We start from the raw sequence: 18,020 nt of genomic DNA, 5'->3' as shown, positions 1-18,020 counted from the left end.
ATAAATTATCTTTCAAAAGAAACGCCTTTCTCGAGGCCGGCGGGGCCTGAGACGGCTCGGCTCGGGCTGGGGGCTGAGCTGAGCTGAGCTTGCTGCCACCGCAGGCGTCTAGACCCGCCGCAAGCGGACACACAGGGCCCCAAGACTCCTAGGTTCTGCCACTGACCGCCAGGACGCCGTGTCCCCTCCGTGGCCGCCAGCCGCGGTGCAGGAGCTCCGTCTACACCCTGTGGGTCCAGTTACCATGTGGTCTTGGGTCCCAGCCCCGTGGGGCTCTTTGCCGGATGGAGGGGCCCTGGGGTGTCTGCGCTTCTGTGAGGGAGGCAGGGAGAACCTCCAGGATTCCGGATTCAAGACTCGCAGCCTCTTTAACGCTGGTCTGGCCCTGAGCCACGCAGAGCCGACGGGGAGTCTGAGGCCGGGTCGGGGGGCGGTGCCGAGGTCCTCACACCATGTCCGCTGACCGATGTCTGCTCGCGTAACTTTCACAGAATCCTGTGGGACAGGAATTAAGATACCCCATCGTCCAGATGAGGAAACTGAGGCTCAGAGAGGGGGAGCTGGCTCGGGGCGTGCGGATACGGAGTGAGGGGTGGGATTTGAACCCGGGGCTTCTGAACCCGCTTGAGGTTCAGGCCTCCTGGCTCCCCCCATCCCGTGGGTCTGGATGAGGCCCAACCTCACATGTGCGATTAGGACGGAGACCCCGGAGGGGGAGGTGCGGGGAGGTCTGGGCCGTGAACGGGGGCCGTCACTCAGGCCCTTGCTTGTTCGAGGGGCTTCCGGGGTCTCCTTTTAGGAGTTCAGAGTCACTTGGGGAATTTGGGAATGTGGAAGGGGTTGGGGTGGGAAGCCCTTCTGAACACCTGCTTCTCTGTGTCTTCCCCTCTCACAGGGCAGCACGCTGAGGAAGCGCAGGATGTACGAGGAGTTTCTCAGCAAGGTCTCCATCCTGGGTGCGTGCCCCCGACCTGGCCGCCCGGGGCTGCGGCCCAGCCGTTTCCACATGCCCTGCAAGTTTGGGACACACATGCGCGCTCATACCTGTGCAGTGCGCCCACACACACACACACATGCACACACAGATGCATCGTGTATGCAAGCATGTACGTGCCCACGAACACACACACACACACACACACACACACACACACACACACAGTGTCTGCCCTCCATCCACCCGTGCTTTGCATGTCTGTCTCTCTACCATCAACGCCATTCTCTCCACGTTGGTCCATTTGGAGCTGTGTTGAGCGTCTTTCCTGACCTGTTTGGGTTTTCCTCCATGGGGGTTCTCGTGTGCCCCCCGCTTTTCTTGTCCTGGGATCTGAGAGACACGTCGGCCACATTTCCATTGACCGTTGGGAGTGTCAACAGGTTCTCTCCTGCAGAAGATTTTCAGCGTTTTGAAGTTACTTTGACATACACGACGACGACGTATCATTCTGGACCAGCCTTCCCAGTAGAACTTTTGGCAGCGATGCAGGTGTTCCGTATCCGTGTGGAACACTTGAGAATTTTAATTTTATGTCATTTTAATCAGTTGGAATATGAATCAGTGTGTGTCTAGCAGCTCCCCTTAAGGACAGGGAGTGGACCCGCTTGGGAGGGTGAGTGACGTCTAAGCGCTAAGGCCCTGGGAACCGCGGGAAATAACCGTCCAGCAGAAGTTCCTGCGGGAACATCACAGCCTTAAAAACCCCAGACTGGACTTCTGGGTGCAGGTGGTGCGTGAGGCTTAGCCTCCTTTTCTAAGAACCTTTGGAGTGAGAAGGAGAAGAAGCAGGTGCACTTTTGTGGGTGCAGAGGCGTCAAGGAGACAAGAATATACAATGGAGAAAAGACAGCCTCTTCAATAAGTGATGCTGGGAAAGCTGGACGGCTGCATGGAAAAGAATGGAGTTAGAACACTCCCTAACATCACACACAAAAACCCTCCAAATGGATTAACGACCTAAATGTAAGACCAGACAGTATAAAACTCCTAGAGGAAAACATAGGCAGGACACTCTTTGACGTAAATCACAGCAAGATCTTTGTGGCTCTGTCTCCTAGAGTAATGGAAATAAAAAACAAGAATAAACAAATGGGACCTAATTAAACTTAGAAGCTTCTGCACAGCAAAGGAAACCATAAACAAAACGGAAAGACGACCTACGGACTGGGAGAAAATATTTGGAAGTGATACTACTGACGAGGGATTAATTTCCAAAATAAACAAACTGCTTATACAGCTCAATATCAAAAAAACAACCCATTCAAAAAATGGACAGAAGACCTAAATAGACATTTCTCCAACGAAGATATACAGATGGCCAACAGGCACATGGAAAGACGCTCAACATTGCTAATTATTAGAGAAATGCAAATCAAAACTACAATGAGGTACCACCTTACACTGGTCAGGATGGCCATCATCAAAAAGTCTACAAATAACAAATGCTGGACAGGGTGTGGAGAAAAGGGAACCTTCCTACACTGTTGCTGGGAACGTAAGTTGGTGCAGCTACTAGGGAAAACGGTATGGAGGTTCCTCGAAAAACTAAAAATAGAGTTACCATATGATCCAGCAATCCCACTCCTGGGCACATATCCAGAAAAAACTATGATTCAAGAAGATACGTGCACCCCAGTGTTCACAGCAGCACTATTCACTATAGCCAAGACATGGAAACAACCTAAATGTCCATGGACAGATGAATGGATAAAGAAGATGTGCTACATATGTACAATGGAATACTACTCAGCCATAAAAAGGAATGAAATAACGCCATTTGCAGCAACATGGATGGACCTAGAGACTATCCTACTAAGCAAGTAAGTCAGAAAGAAAAATACCATATGGTATCACTTATGTGTGGAATCTAAGAAAAATGGTGCAAGTGAACTTACTTACGAAACAGAAAGAGACTCACAGACACAGAAAACAAACTTATGGTCACCAAAGGGGGGGGATAGATTAGGAGTTTGGGGTTAGCAGATACACACCATTGTATATAAAATAGATAAGCAGCAAGGTCCTACCGTAAAGCACAGGGAACTGTATTCAGTATCTCGTAATAACCTATAAGGGAAAAGAATCTGAAAAAGGATATATATATATATATATATATATATGTGTGTGTGTATATATATATATATATATATATATATATATATATATATATATATAACTGAATCAATTTGCTATACACCTGAAACTATCACAACTGTACTTCAATTAAAAACATGGTTAATAAAAAAAGAGACACGGACATGGATGGTCATTTCAGCAATTCCTACAATGACAGGAAAGTAGAAACAACCTAGAATCTGTCATCGCAGGAAGGTCCTCGCGCCCGGGTGTGTGTGTGGTACAGGTTTTTATACTCCAGTAAAGCGCATGGACTAGGTCTCCGCGTGTCAACACGTTTCAACATGGATCTCAGACACAGAAGATGGTGCAGATGACGGTGCGTCTCTGCACAATTTTGGCAACGCTGGGTCATGTTTACGAAGCTATGTTACAGTAAAGGTGTAAGACCACCTATGGGGTGGAAACTCACCAAACCCTTTAAGATTTAAAAAAAATATATCCACCAAATCCTTAATAGTCACAGCCTCTGCGGAAGGAGAGAGAACTCGAATTGAGACAAAGGGACGCGGTTTTATCAGTAACATGATGTGTCTGTGGGAGCAGCTCTGAAGCAAACATGACCAAGTAGTCCTGTGACTTCATTCAGGACAGATGCTGGCTGTGTTGTTCATTCTACTTTTCTGATGATTTTTTTTCCAAATTACAAAAAGAAGGACATGACTGCTTGGAGTTGCTGACGTGGGGGTGGCGTGAGGGGGTGGGGGGAAGGTGGGGGGCAGCCGGGCAGCAGCGGGGTCAGGTCCCCCGGCAGAGGACACGGCGCAGGCCTGGGGGACGGATGTGGAGATGCACTTGCTGCAGGATGGCTGCCCACCCGGCGCGTCCCTCCCGGCCCCCCTGCTCCAGGGAGGTAGTAGAGGCAGCTCAGGGGGCCTGCCCTGACCCTATTTCAAGGGGAAAAGCAGGCTTCAGGCCTCCAGGCAGGAAAAGGGGGTCTCCTGGGAGGGGAGCCGGGGTCAGGCTCAGGGCTGGGCGGCAGCGGCCGTGAGGCAGAGCCCGAGGGTCCGCATTCTCCCGAAGCGTCGGCCCCGAGGCCAGTCTGTTCCGGATGGGTGTGCCTGCCCCTTGGCCGCCGCTGACTGAGGGCTGCCTTCTGTGTCTCTTCTGCGGGGTGTCCGCCACTTTCCCTGGCAGCGTTGAGACCCCCCTCCAGAAGGGCAGCGCTGGGAGTGGCCCCACCCGGCCAGTCACCGATTTCCCAGCTGAGCTGACCGTCCACACCTGGGACCCAGGGATCTGAACGCAGTAAAAATGCCCCCAAAGCTTCCGCTTCAGAAATCAGGGCCAAGGAATCGCCCCGATCTCCGTCTCTTCCAGCAGTTCTGTCCTGGGATTTACGCTGCTGAGGGTGGAAGCGCTGACTCTCCGACCTCGGGACTGGGGTTCCAGGTCTCAAATCCAATAGGAAAACCCACCGCTCACACAGGAGGACGAGAACTTCCTAAGCCCAAGGCTGTGAAATCAAACGCCTCTCATCGCCCTGGAAGGAAACCAAGCCGCAGTCACACGTTTACCGGCACCAGCTTCCACCTCGGCACCAACCGTGACCCTCCAAAGTCACGGGCGTCTTCGCCGCCATGCCGGCCTCCTGAGGGTGCCCGGGGTCTGCGTCATGGGGCAGCTCCCGTCCGGTACGGAGGCTGCTGGACCAGCGTGCTGGCAGCCGCTCCAGAATCTGCTGCAGCCCCGGGCTTGGTCAAAAGCGTGTCCTTTTCAGCGTGTGGCCCTGGCAGGAGTTTTCAAGCAGAGAAATCCCCCTCCTACTCGAGATCTAAAATAAAGGCTTTGCTTTGTATTTTTAGCGGCTGACCTACATAGTGCAGCTGATAAGTGTAGGCCAGAAAAGTTTCTTTGGCCAAAAGAGAAACAGTTAATCAGGCAACCATTAAGTTCTTACAAAAGGAGCACGCGGGTATTTTTTTCCTTCCTGAGGGCTAGGGGTGGATAGTGACGGGGAAGGGAAGGCGTGAGAAGGGGTGGAAAGAGAGACAGAATTTGCAAGTATCAAAGTAGACTTGCCATTGGAATGAAGTATTTTGACCCCAAATAATGGAAGGTATCCTACACCTCTAGCCACGTAACTACAGTTGTATGCTCTTTGAATGGCACTGAACGGTGTCTTATGAACAGGAAATTGCTTCGACCTCTGAATTATTTAAACCCCTTGGTAGCCCTAGTGCTGAGCTGTGATTATACTGTTTGCAAAAATATAGGCAGCTCTGTTCTTCTGAAGATAACAAAGGCATTTCATCCTGAGTTAACTTGGACTCAACGTCCAGTGCCTGTCATCTACGTTAAACCTTTGATGTAGGTTAGAATCGCTCCCAGTTCTGAAGCCCTGGCCACCTGCTGAGCCGTGTACACCCTGGGCCCAACTCACTTGTGAAAATACCCGGGCCTCCTGCACAGAAATTTGCTTTCTGTTTTGTTCATTCTGTGATGGAGCAAAGCCTCATCACCCTGGGGCTGGCCATGTGGGTGTTTTCTTGGATTGTCTGGGGTGGGGAGCTGACCCCCCGACCCTCCCTGGCCCCCGTGACCCCCACGCCCCCGTGTCCCCTGCTGCAGAGTCCCTGGAGAAGTGGGAGCGTCTGACTGTGGCTGACGCACTGGAGCCCGTCCAGTTTGAGGACGGAGAGAAGATCGTGGTCCAGGGGGAGCCTGGGGACGACTTCTTCATCATCACAGAGGTGAGTCCGGCTTGGGCGTGGGGAGGGCTCTGCGTGGTCCCCAGCCGAGGAGGGCCGCCCGGGAGTGGGGGACGCCCAGTCTGCACGTGCCCCTCCCCTGGGGACCAGCATCCCTGATCCCCGTGCTCCGTTCCCCCACCACCTTCATCCTGCATGCGGACAGGCCTCCCACTGGGTATCCTCGCCCTTGAGAATCGCGGGGTCTCCTCTGAGGAAGTGGGTCGGGTGCCCGAGCCCACACGCGTGCAGACATTGCACGGACTGAGCACGCCAGGTGTGGAGGTGAACGTGGGGATCGGGACGCGGCCGGGGTGGGGGGCGCCCTGAGCCGGAACCCGGCGTGACGAGTGCATCCTCTTGGGGGAGGTGTGTGAGTTGAGGGCACGTGGGATCTCTCTGTGCTGCTTCTTACAACTGCGTGTGAATATCGGTGGTCTCCAGTTAAAAGTTTAATTTGGAAGATTGGCGCCAGATTTCTCCACCTGGACCCGCGTGAGTCACTGTTCCCTCCTCCATCCCCCACCACCGCGACAGCTGGCTCTGGGCCGTAATCCGAAGCCGCCACGCTCAGCCTGTCACTGATGGGGGTGAGCAGCTGCATGACCGCTGTGTCCCCCCCGCCTGGGGCTGCGCCTAGGCTACGGTCCCCGGGGCCGCCTCGCCATGGGACCCTCCCCATGACACAGACCCAAAACTATGTGAGTTTGGCTCACTTCCTACTTCCCTGGCCCTCCTGGCGGGAAGAATTTATGTCGCCTGCCCGGGAAAACACACGCTCCAGCTGCACGTTTTGCCGCGGGAGAAGAGGAGCCTTCAGCGCAGCAGAGGCTGGGGCGGCTCGAGTCTGAAAGCCCGCTCTGGTCGCGGCCGCAGCCGCAGAGGGGGTCACTGTGCCGTCCAGAGAGAGTGGTACCAGCCTTGGGGTTGGTGCACAGAAAGGAAGTGACAAAGACTCAGCCCCTGGTGGCATTTGGCCGACATCGCCGGACTTGGAGCCACTTTCTTGGTTTAGAACAACAGAAGTGACTTCCCAGGCTGCTGCTGTCGGCGAGGATGCTCCGGGTCCTGCTGGCTGGCGCCTGCCCGCCTCTGTGCCTCAGTCCACAAACAAAGTCCCGCCCTGTGACCCGCGAGTTCCGTGGGGACTTTATCCGGGCTCCCGCAGCAGCCCCTCCTGGGAGGGCGTGCCTGTGGTTCTTCCCGCCACCTGCCTGCTGATCACGCAGGAAAGATCTGGAAGGCTGTGGGGTCAGCAGGAGAACCACCTCGGGAGGGTCCTGGTGGCTGCAGCACAGAGCTTTACAGTGTGCGTTTGGGAACCGGGACCTTTGTTACCTACCGGTCCACGTCTCGGCACTGAGCCTGGGGCGGGAGGGCCCTTGGGGTTGCAGCTGAATGATGGACGTGGTTCCCACCTGAGACCCAGGGCTGGGGGTGCTTCTGCAGGAACCCTGCTGAGGGATCCACCCACAGGCAGCATTCCTGTGCTGGGGTGGGTGACTCGTTCAACAATGTTTCTTGAAAGAAAGGGGAAAAACCACAGACAGAACAAATTATGATTCCTGCCAGCCAGGTCTCCCCTCCGTAGACCTGAGAGGCCGCAAACCCTGCGTTTCAGCTCCCGCCCCGGCCGTGACCTCAGAGAGGTCATCTCAAAGGCTCACGCCTGCTCTCCCCAGAAGCAAGCCCCCGGGGTGAAAGTTACGGCTTGACTCCGAACATTTCCGGGGCTCTACTCTCAGGACTTTGAGGGAACTGTGGTCCCTCGAGGTCTGTGCTTTTTATCTCAGATCCTCCTGCGAAGGTAGCCAGTGTCTGGCTCGTGGTTTCTGGAGGACGTTCCAGCAGAAAGTTGCTCACACTCTCCAAATGCAGCTGAGCCTGCCGTCGGACACAAGGGGTGTTGGGGTTTGCACTGGCCTGCACCGTGTTTTGTTTTTTTTTAAATTTGAATTAATTGTCACTATTTAAAAATCAGGGGACTTCCCTAGTGGCACAGTGGTTAAGAATATGCCTGCCCAGATGCAGACCTACTAGAGAATGGACTTGAGGACACGGGGAGGGGGAAGGGTGAGCTGGGACAAAGTGAGAGAGTGGCATGGACATATATACACTACCAAATGTAAAACAGATAGCTAGTGGGAAGCAGCCGCACAGCACAGGGAGATCAGCTCGGTGCTTTGTGACCACCTAGAGGGGTGGGATAGGGAGGGTGGGAGGGAGGGCATATGAGGATATATGTATACGTATAGCTGATTCACTTTGTTATAGAGCAGAAACTAACACACCATTGTAAAGCAGTTATACTTCAATGAAGATGCTAAAAAAAAAAAAAAAGAATCCGCCTGCCGATGCAGGGGACACGGGTTTGAGCTCCAGTCCGGGAAGATCCCACATGCTGCGCAGCAACGAAGCCCGTGCGCCACAACTCCTGAGCCTGTGCTCTAGAGCCCGCAAGCCACAACTACTGAGCCCGTATGCCACAACTACTGAAACCCACGCGCCTAAAGCCCGTGCTCCGCAACAAGAGAAGCCACCGCAATGAGAAGCCTGCGCACCGCAATGATGAGTAGCCCCCGCTCGCTGCAACTAGAGGAAGCCCGTGCCCAGCAACCAAGACCCAATGCAGCCAAAAAATAAATAAAATAAAATAAAATAAAATAAAAATCAGGTATTTTCCATGAAAACCTGGATCTCTTCTTCTTGAACGTCTGGATCTGGCCACTTTGGATCTGCATCCCTGCCTGGCTGCAGCCAGCTGGACCCAAGAGGCGGCTGCCCCGGGTGTGACACGCTCCCCACTTTGCCCCAGTCCTCACCCTGCCCCCTTGCATCCCCGGCGGGCTCTGCACACACGTGCAGGCCACTGAGTTTGCAGCCTCGGTTTTGAGGCCCAGGGAGTGAGCAGCTCTGGCCAACACAGACAGTCGTCCGTTATTCTCTGGGGCCAAGGCCACGGGTAGAAAAATTGTGAAGCCGTGTGAAAGACGGGTCAGCGGGGTTCCTCACAGAGCTTACAGGGACTGTGACAATGGCAGCTTTGAATGTGAGCCCCACGGCTGTGCAGTCTGACCTCACCTGTGGGGTCCTTCCCCAGGGACACGCCGATGCCAGGTAGTGGGTCCCAGACGCGGCCGTGTCTTGCCCCTGCATCCCTGCTCTGGACCCGCCCTTCTGCCCTGGGAGTGCTGGGCCCTCAGTGTGGGCGTGTGCACGTGTGCGCGTGTGTGTCCGAGCATCCTGCACTTCTCTAGAGCAGGGTGAGTGGTGTGCACGTTGCTTCCTGTGTTTCCTGCGTGGCCCTACCTCCTCGCCCTTCCACTGACGCCCTTTGGGCCGGGGGTGTCTGTCTGCGTCTTCTCTGCTGCTCTGGGGCTGGACGTCGCTCTAGCTCATCCATCAAAGGCCGTCAGAGCCGAGTTCCGTGATTGTCTTCGGGGGCGAACCTGGCGCCACGACCGTGTGGTTTGTGTTATGGGCGGCGTGTTCCTTGTGGAATCACCAGGAGATGGTGACGGGTGGGGTGGGGACCCTCTCCAGGGGCTCCTGACGCCTCCTGCCACAAAAGCTGTCTGAGGAGGGCCTTGGGAGAGCGATTCGGGGACGGGGACACTGCTGGTTCTGTTGAGGGAGCTCGGCTTTGTGGCCGAGTGTCCCCCCAGCGCTGACCGAGGGGGTGGCAGTGGGGGCAGAGTCACAGTAACAGCGATAGTACGGCCCGGAGTGTAACCCAGCCCCCTTGGAAGGTACGGTTTTCACAACATCGTAAAATGTATTCAAAGTGGTTTCCTGGCAACTTGGATGTTTTTCCCTTTTCCTCTGTGGTCCACCAAATTGGGTAAGTCACGGTGGTGCCTCAGGGTTCACAGGCATCGCACGCTCAGAGCTGAAATGCAGCCGCAGAGACCTCTGCAGCCTCAAGCCACTGTTTCCCATGGGGCCAGAAGTGGTCACCGGCCGCATCTGAGAGGGGTGTGGTGTCCGCCCCACAGCCGTGTTCTCTCCCAAGACTACCAAGGGATGAGCCGACGTGGCCTTTAGAGGACGTGGCGGGAAGATCTGAGTAGATTCCCTCGAACAGGCTGCTTGCACGTGTATGTGTTTCAGCACCTCGTCCGCCCCATGTTCTCGTGACACCCACGAAGCCGACAGCTGGACAGGAGAGGACGTTTCCACTGCGGATGCGCCGGGAAGGGGCCCAGGCCCCAGGCCCCGCTGTGAGGGCTGATTTCACGGGTCGACTCGGCCAGGCCTCAGGACGCAGATATTTGGTCCAACGCGGGTCTCCAGGTGTTTCTGTGAAGGTGCTTCTCAAATACGGTTGACACCGATGTCAGTTGACCTTGGGTGGAGCCCCTGACCTCTGTGGTGAGCGTGGGCCTCCTCCAATCAGTTGAAGGCCTCCTTAAGAAGAAGAGGGCCGAGGTCCCCCAGGAAGAGGGATTCCCCGCAGCTGGCCTTGGCCTTTGGACCGAGTCCCGGCACCCACTCTTCCCTGCCGGCCTGCCTGCAGAGTTTGCACGTCAGCCCCACGGTCGTGTGAGCAGATTCCCTAACGTAAATCTTTGCCCAAGTGCACAGGCCGTCGGTCCTCTTTCTCCGGAGAGCCCTGACCAGTACCACTGCCTTCCGACCCTTCTGGAACGCTCAGGCCTCTGCTCAGGTGGGTGTAGGGGCCCGGCTGCTCCGAGGCCCCAGAGCTGCAGGGGGCGGGGCCCGGGGCTCCTGCCGCGCGTGCTGGCCCTGCGAGCGGAGCGGGGCTGCGGGACCCTGGCTCGCGGCTTCCCGTGGCTGGCAGGCCTGGTGCTGCCCTTCCTCTCTGTGGAAGGAGGCCACGCTGGCCTTGGCGCCGGGCCCCCGGCTCCCTGCGCGTGGACCGGCCGGGTCCCGCTCCCCCGCTGTGGACCTCAGGCCACGCCAAGGCCTCATCCAGGGGAGTGGGAGCGCGGGCTGCCCCGGGCCCCCGCCCTTGGCTGGACCTCAGTCCATCCCCCTGCTCTCCTGGGTGGATGCGGGTGAGCACAGCCTGGGGCCAGTGACAGGCTGCTCTGGGAGCTGTTTCCCCAGGTGTGGAGGCGCTGGCAGAGACCCGCACCTGCACAGACGTGAGAAACGGCTCCTGCAGACGCCTGATGAGTCCCTAACAGCACGTGCTGGCCTCTGGGAGCCAGGCGGGGCTGGCAGAGCTGGGCTTGCGTGACCCCAGGGTCTCCGTGCCAAGCCTCCTGGCAGGGGCTCCTTGTCTCGGAGCTCCGTGTGCTCACACCAGCTGTCTCTGAAGCTGTGGGCGCTGCCAGCCCCTCGGACACCTGACCCCCAAAGCTCGTGGAGCGGGTTCTCAGCCGACCAGGGCAGACCTGCGGTTGTCAACCTGGGGCCTCACAGACGTGAGAACAGAAGGCACCAGTGGGTCTTCCCAGGGGCCCAAGCACCCCGGCCCCTCAGGACCCGACCTGCAGCAGCCCGGGGGGCCGTACGTGGCCTGGCTGTTCTCGGGACCTCTTCTAGTTACCGAAGCCTGAAACGCCCTGTAGCCCGAGGAGCTCTCGGCCGCCAGCAGTGGGACCTGTGGGAGTTCCCGGCTGCCGTGGGGGACCACGGCCGCCGGCAGTGGGACCGTGGGAGTTCCTGTCTGGCAGGACAGACCCTGGTGGGCCTCCCCCAGGGAGAGAGGGCGTGTGGGGCTGGCAGGGAGGGGCCGGACGCGTCGAGAACGTGCCAAGTCCTGTGAGGCTTGCAGACTCAGGTTACTTCCTGGACCTCCTCTCCCTCCAGGAAGACCCTGGGAAGAGGACGTGGGTGGGGCCAGGCCTGGGTCTCAGGTCCCCTCTGCTGCAACCCTCCCCGTGGCCAGATTCCACACCTGGCAGAACCTCCGGGGCCTGCGGGCAGCTGGACAAGAGCGGGTTCCCTCCCCGCCAGCTCCCAGGCAGGCTGCACAGCTGGAGGCATTGCCATGGAAACGTGAGCTTGGATATATCATCTCCTCTCTTTGCAAATCACTTCTATGAACGTCCACAATGTTGAAGCGACTGCAAAGCAACCCCTTCGACGCTGCCATTGCCCCGGGGGCTTTCCTAGCTGATGCTGCGCCACTCACATCTCAAGGGTGTTCCGAGTTCGCCGTCGTCTCGGGAACTTTTACGGAGACCGCTGCAGGCCACAGTGCACAGATCCGAGGTCACAGCCATCTGTGACTCAGCCCGTCCGTGCCCCCACTGTGCACCAGGCCGAGGCTCAGTGTACTGGGGGAGGGGGGTGGGGGGGCGACGGCCGCCGCTGGGCAGTTTGCTGTGACTTTGCAGGGGAGGGAGAGCATGGGTCCCACATGGAGAAGGGAAGGCCAGGGAGGTGGAGCAGTGACCCCGGGTGGCGGTGGGTTTGGTATTGACGTATGAGTAGGAGTCCTCCAAATGGAGAAGGTCGGGGAAGGGCATCCAGAGGAACACTGGGCACGAGGCCAGGGGCGCCAGCTGTGGTGGGGGGCAGGGTGCTGGGGGCTGAGTGGGGGTGGGGGGCGGTGCCAACTTCAGGGCAGCAGGACCACACACACCCTCCGCTCCGGACAAGGAGTTTGGACGTCCACCCTGTGTCCCCTGCGGTCAGGGACATCTTGTCCAGCTGCCCAAGCTTCCCTGTGAGCCAGACGCCCACAGCCATCCCGCCCTGAGGCTCCGGCTCCCGAGGGGCCTCCCACGGGCCTGGTGGGTTTGCTCCTGTCCTGGGACCCTCCCTCGCTCGAGAACCTGTCTGAGGGGCTCACCCTGGCCCTCCGCCCAACGGGCGGCAGCCCTCACGGCTCAGCCTCGGGGGCCCCGCCAGGAGGTGCTGAGTCTGGTCGGCACCTGCGCAGGGTGGGTGCGGTCTCCGTCTCCGTTAGTTGCTGTTGGGTTTCCGTGGTCGGTGCCAGACCCTCCCCGTCCAGGGAGTGAGAGCAGTGCCCCTGGCCACGGTCAACATCAAAGGACGGCAGTCTTGGTCCAGAAAGTAGCAGGAAGATAAACTTTCCTTCTGGACTGAACCAGAAGGAACGCTTTTCCAGAAGCCAGGCTGGGCTGGGAGCCACACTGCACCTGTGTCCACTGGTCCCGGCCGACTCGGACCTCTGTCCTCCATGCCAGCCGGGTCACCAGTAATGAGAGGTATCCGGATCTCAGAGGAGTTCTTTTTATTTAGAGACTGTATTTTTTAAGGGCAGTTTTGGGCCCATAACAAAGTGGATGGGAAGGTGCCGAGATTTCCCACCAGCCCCTCCCCGCCCCACCACGGGCACAGCCTCCCCTACTACCAACACCCCCGCCAGGTGGTGCATGTCTCACGATCGATGAACCTGCATGGACATTTCAGTCACCCAAGGTCCACCGTGGTAGGGTTCACTCTGGGTGCTGTGCGTTCTGTGGGTTTGGACAAACGCCGTATCACACAGTAGTTTCCCTGCTGTAAAGGCCCCCTCTGCTCACCCGGTCACCCCCTCCACGCCCCGACGCTCAGTCTTTTCACTGTCTCCCTAGTTTTGCCTTTTCCGAATGCCATGTCGTTGGAAGCACACAGCCCGAAGCCTTTCCTCACTGCGCCTGTCACTCAGGGGTGCGCATGGAAGTTTCCTCCGGGGCTTTTCAGGGCCTGATGGCTCACTTCTTTTTAGTGCTGGTCTGGATGGACCAGTTTGTTTATCCGTCACCTGCTGGAGGACACCTTGGTGGCTTCCAGTTTTGACAGCTCTGAATAAAGCTGCTATAAGCACCCTCGTGCAGGCTTTCGTGTGGACGTGAGCTTCCGACCTGACCCTGTGGGTAAATACCAAGGAGCACAATTGCTGAATCTTAGAGGAGCTGGAGATGACCCCCGACCTGGTGTCTGCTTGGTGCTCGACAGCACCTCTCCTGATCCCACGGGGGGGCTCTCACACCCGGGATCGCCCAGGCCCTGTCTCGGGCGGCTCTGAGGTCCACCGAGAGGGTCAGAGGAGTCCAGGGGGCTCCCAGGTCCTGACGCATCTCCTTCCTCGTCACCTTGTCATCTGGGGGGGCCGGGGCTGGGGACCCATCCTCTTGGAGCCCCCCCTATTGTAGGCCCCAGCCCGTGCACCTCAGTCACCCTTGCCCTGGTGAGGACGGCTCCCAGTGCCGGCCAGGCGGGCACTCCTGGGCTTTGCAATGACCTGACCACATCCCCTGTGGGCGGACGCACTGAGCCCACACGCGGTGCCCCCAGGTTGACACGCTGTCGTGTGCCTCGGGCCTCCTCGGCCGCGTGTCCCCAGGAGCGTCCCGTATGTGAAGGTTCCGGTGAGGCTGCCAAGGTCCGCCTCTAGGTGCCGAGGCCTGGAGCTCAGAGCTTCTGAGTTCAGGGATGAGAGCCTTTCCTAAAATGAATTTTAAAAAATTATGCCCGTAAAATGTCACTTGCTGGGATAAGACCAGTGACACAGAGGCATCTTCAGAAAAGGGTGACACCACCTCCTCTGCCCCCGTGACTGTTTGTGTGGGTCCCTCCTACAGTCCTTCTCATTGACTTGGCTCCTTCCTGATTTTTTTGTTTTAATTAACGTAAGAAACAGTTTTAAAAGTTGGGGATGCACCCCCCCAAAAAGTCTAAAAGCACCATCTTCCATCTTCCTCCCTCCCCTCGGCCCCCCTCAGGAGGCTGGAGGAACCCTGAGGGCCTGTGTTTCCCATCCTCAGCCGTTCCCAGCTCTGGTTTCCCTGGTATCCGCACACAGCATGAGGCGTTCCCAGACAGACAGATGTGGAACTCATTTGCTGGATTCCGAGGTCCTGCTTTACCCCGGACGGGATTCCTGGCACCAGGGGAGGAGAGATAAGCAGCGTGCAAAGACCGTTGCCATAAACACGCCTGATTTGTCCGTGGAAAGTCCAACAGATGCGCTGTCCTGGACGAATCCCCGTGCGGGGGTGTCGACTCCCTCACCCACCGCTGCCCACTGGCCGGGAGCTGGGTGGCCCGAGGGCGGCTTCTGGCCCCACCATGGCCATGCTGCTGCAGGCCCGCACGCGCTGGTTCCCTGAGTCTGCGGTGGCCGGCATCGTATCTCTTCTGCAGATGAGGAAACCGAGGCTCGGGCTGTGCCTTGCCTTCCCCTGACCACGGCCAGCACGTCGTGGAGCCAGGCTTGGACCGCGGGGAGCCGCCCAGGGCGCGGGGCTCAGGCCGCGTCGAGGGCGCCTTCCCATACCTGCCTCCTGTGTTCTTCTTTCAGTTGTCCTTTAGCTTACGGGAGGTGATGCTGGGGCCTGCTTAGGGCTGTGATACTGTTTCTTTTAAGATAGATATTTATTCAAATAAAATAGTGTTTGCTCTCCCTGAACTTGGTGTCAGTGGGATCTGAGAGTGACTGCTCACTGCACGGCTGGCCTTCACACTGACACGCTCGTGTGTCCCCTCCCCTGCTGGGCCGGATGCGCACGAGCTCCAGTCTCTGCCCGGCGCGGCTGCGGGTCCCTGGTGGGGGCTCCTCTCTCACCAGGTGCCGTCCCTGCTGAGCCGCTGACCCTGACGTCCCCCAGCCCCACCCTGGGCCGCACCGTGGCGCGGGGCCAGCGGCCCACAGCCCTGACCTGTCTGCTCTGACCCCACCAGGGTGTGGGTCCTGGGGCGCCCGTGCCTGCCGTTCTCCACTGCGTAGGCTTCCCTGCCCTCGAGCGGAGTCCGGCTCACAGGCTGGAGGAGTGGGTGACGGCCCGAAGGCTGGAGGAGACGGAGGTGGGCCATGTCCCTGGGGAGGGCGAGGCCCGCACGGGCGGGACCGCGGCTCCCGGCTGTGCCAGCGCTCGACCGGTCAGGTGGGCTCTATGCCGGGCTGGAGGGGCTGCTTCAGGGAGCGGGAAGCCTGAGGCCCTGCTTCAGCGAGTGCGTTCTCCTCGACCTTGGCTGCTTTCTGTCTCATAAAGGTCACGCGTGCCCGTTGTCGAAACCAAAGAGTTGATGTGGGTTTCGACTCTGTAGAAAAATTTAAAAACTGAAAAGCGTTGAAAGGCAAACGGGCCTTTCGTAACCCCTTCTCCTCCAGACTCCAGCAGTGACGTTTTCCTTGTGCTCCTCCCTGGCTGATTCCTATGTGACCTGATTTATTTTTAGAGTTGGGTTAGAATCAATGAGAAATTTGGGGAATATGATCTAGAGTTCTGGCAAGCGTGTTTCTCCAGCCCCCAGAATTCCGGCTCTCAACTCCCTGAGGATGTCTATGCTGCCTTCACGCCCGTCTGGGAAACGAGCTCGGACAGGACGGCTGTTCCAGGGCTGCGGTGATTTCGCTGGGATGGGAAGGCCCGGGCGTGTGCTGGTCACGCCTGTGGCCCGTGTCGTGGGAATGCCGGGCCCTGCTGGTTGGAGGTCCCACCCCATCGAGTCCGTCCGCCCGTTTCCCTCGCTCCCCGCCCTTGGGCTTGGCGGCTCTGCCTTCCCAGGACAGGAACGTCCTGCCGTTGTGTCAGGGCTCGGGGGTGGCGGCCTGTCAGCCTCAGCTGCTGCAGCAAAGAGCCCCCGAACCACTGCGGTGAAGAATGAGGACGTGTCTGTCTTGTGAAGTGGTGACCCCACGGTCGTCACAGGCACCCCTGGGGGGCGTGGCTCTGTCCCTCGTGGCCCTTCCTCTCGTGGCCCCACTGCCCCTTGCCAGACCTCCCCCCGTGGAGACCGGGCTGTCAGCAGCGGGAAGAGAGTGTGGTGCAGTGCACACCCTGTTGGGGACAACATGGTCCCGTGGCCATGTGCTCCTGCAGCCCTGGGACGTGTGAGGACCGAGCGGAGCGGCCACCTGTTCCCTGTTGGTCCTGCTTATTCAGGGCTCCCCCTGAGGACCTTTCATCTTCATGCCGTCCAGCCTGGAGGGTCTGTTATTACATCAGTCTTAACGGGTGCGCGTACATCCTCTGTGTCAAGGTCCCGAGTGGGAAAGCTCCGTGCGTCCCAGTGGAAACAGATTTCATCTCGTCAACCTGCCGTCGATCGTAAGATGGGCCGGTCCACATGTGACCAGGAGAGAAATGCTTCCAGTGACCACGGGGGATGCGGTTGGTTCCAGAGGAGGCAGAGGGCAGGGAGGTGTCTGCATGGGGCGGGGGACAAGTGAGAAACAGAACAGTGGCCCACCCGAGCCCATCCCTGCTCTCCTGTGCCCACTGAGCCCTAATCCTCACCGCTGTCCCAAGCGGGCAGGGCAGAGCCTGAGGAGTGGCAGCCAGTCGCATCGCTTGCACGTGACCTGCTCTGGCCAGTGAGCTGTGAGGGGAGGTTGCCGGGAGCTTCCAGAAGGTTTCCCTGCTGATGGCAGGGGGAGGCGTTGGGTGACCCCTGGAACTGTGGCAGCCACGGTGCCAGCACAGGGACTCGACCGAGGCCACCAGAGCAGGAGGCACGGACAAGCCTGGGTCCAGACTCGTCTGTGGGCCGCTGAACTAGCCAGCCCTGAAAGCCCTGTCTCAGTCTTCTGGTTCTGCGGGAGAGCAGTTGCCCTTAGTAGCCTTTAGACACCTTGAGTTGGGTTTTCTGTTGTTTGGAGCTTGAAGCATCTCATCAGATGCTTTAAGCCTGGAGTTTCACTGAGTAATTCTATCAGCTGGAACTTCAGCTCCGTCCCTGGGGTCCTGAAGAGGAAAATGATCCAGTTGTAAAATGGAAAATTGTCTAAAATGGGAATGAAAGGCATGTAAGTTATATAAGTGAAAAGGCTGCACGTAAACGATAGTTAGCTTAATGCAACGTTGTCTCAAGAAAAGCACCGCGGTGCCGTCATCCCTGGACCTGACCGCCTCCACTCCAGGGGCAGTTGGGAGCAGGACCCCACTCCTCTCCGTGGAGGCAGCACGGGACCACGTGTCCCGCAGGCCCTGTCCCTCGGCCGGGGTCTGTGGGCACACGGCCCAGGGAGCACTCCTGGAGTGCCCGGGCCGGGTGGAGATGGCCTGCTGCTTCCAGGTCCGGCTCCCTCTGTCAGCCAGCTTCGTAAGCACCCCAGACGCGGCCGAGCGGCCCTGTGGCTGGAGTGGGGCCGGCGTGGGTCCGCCCAGGGCGTCCGGAGGTCCCAGTCACGGCAGGCCCTGGTGGGGTCTTTTGACCGAGTCTCTTGCGGCCCGGGCGGAGGGGGTACCAGTTAACCCGGGCGCAGCCAGGCTAGCGCTTGCGAGGCCGGGTCTGGGTGAGCCAGGGTGAGCCGAGCCCACCGCGAGACAGCC

General features: G+C 58.3%; 1 protein-coding gene across 6 annotated transcripts in view; it reads left to right on the top strand.

Moving 5' to 3' along the window:
• Positions 1-18,020, top strand: part of PRKAR1B (protein kinase cAMP-dependent type I regulatory subunit beta) — an 85,467-nt gene that overhangs the window by 64,998 nt on the left and 2,449 nt on the right. For 3 of the 6 annotated variants that reach the window (XM_073791775.1, XM_073791776.1, XM_073791778.1), the window contains 3 exons: positions 896-956; positions 5,705-5,826; positions 14,511-16,869. In XM_073791775.1, coding sequence (XP_073647876.1) covers positions 896-956; positions 5,705-5,826; positions 14,511-14,855 — 528 coding nt within the window. In that variant the 3' untranslated portion in view covers positions 14,856-16,869. Of the gene's footprint in view, positions 1-895; positions 957-5,704; positions 5,827-6,267; positions 8,023-14,510; positions 16,870-18,020 lie in introns of those variants that run through there. The other 3 variants (XM_073791777.1, XM_033839786.2, XM_073791779.1) reach the window with 2 other exon arrangements.

This window comes from Tursiops truncatus, chromosome 15 (genome assembly GCF_011762595.2).
Source record: "Tursiops truncatus isolate mTurTru1 chromosome 15, mTurTru1.mat.Y, whole genome shotgun sequence".
NCBI classification, from domain to species: Eukaryota; Metazoa; Chordata; class Mammalia; order Artiodactyla; family Delphinidae; genus Tursiops; species Tursiops truncatus.
The sequence above is the reverse complement of the archived record's forward strand: the minus strand, read 5'-3'. Positions and strand labels throughout refer to the sequence as shown.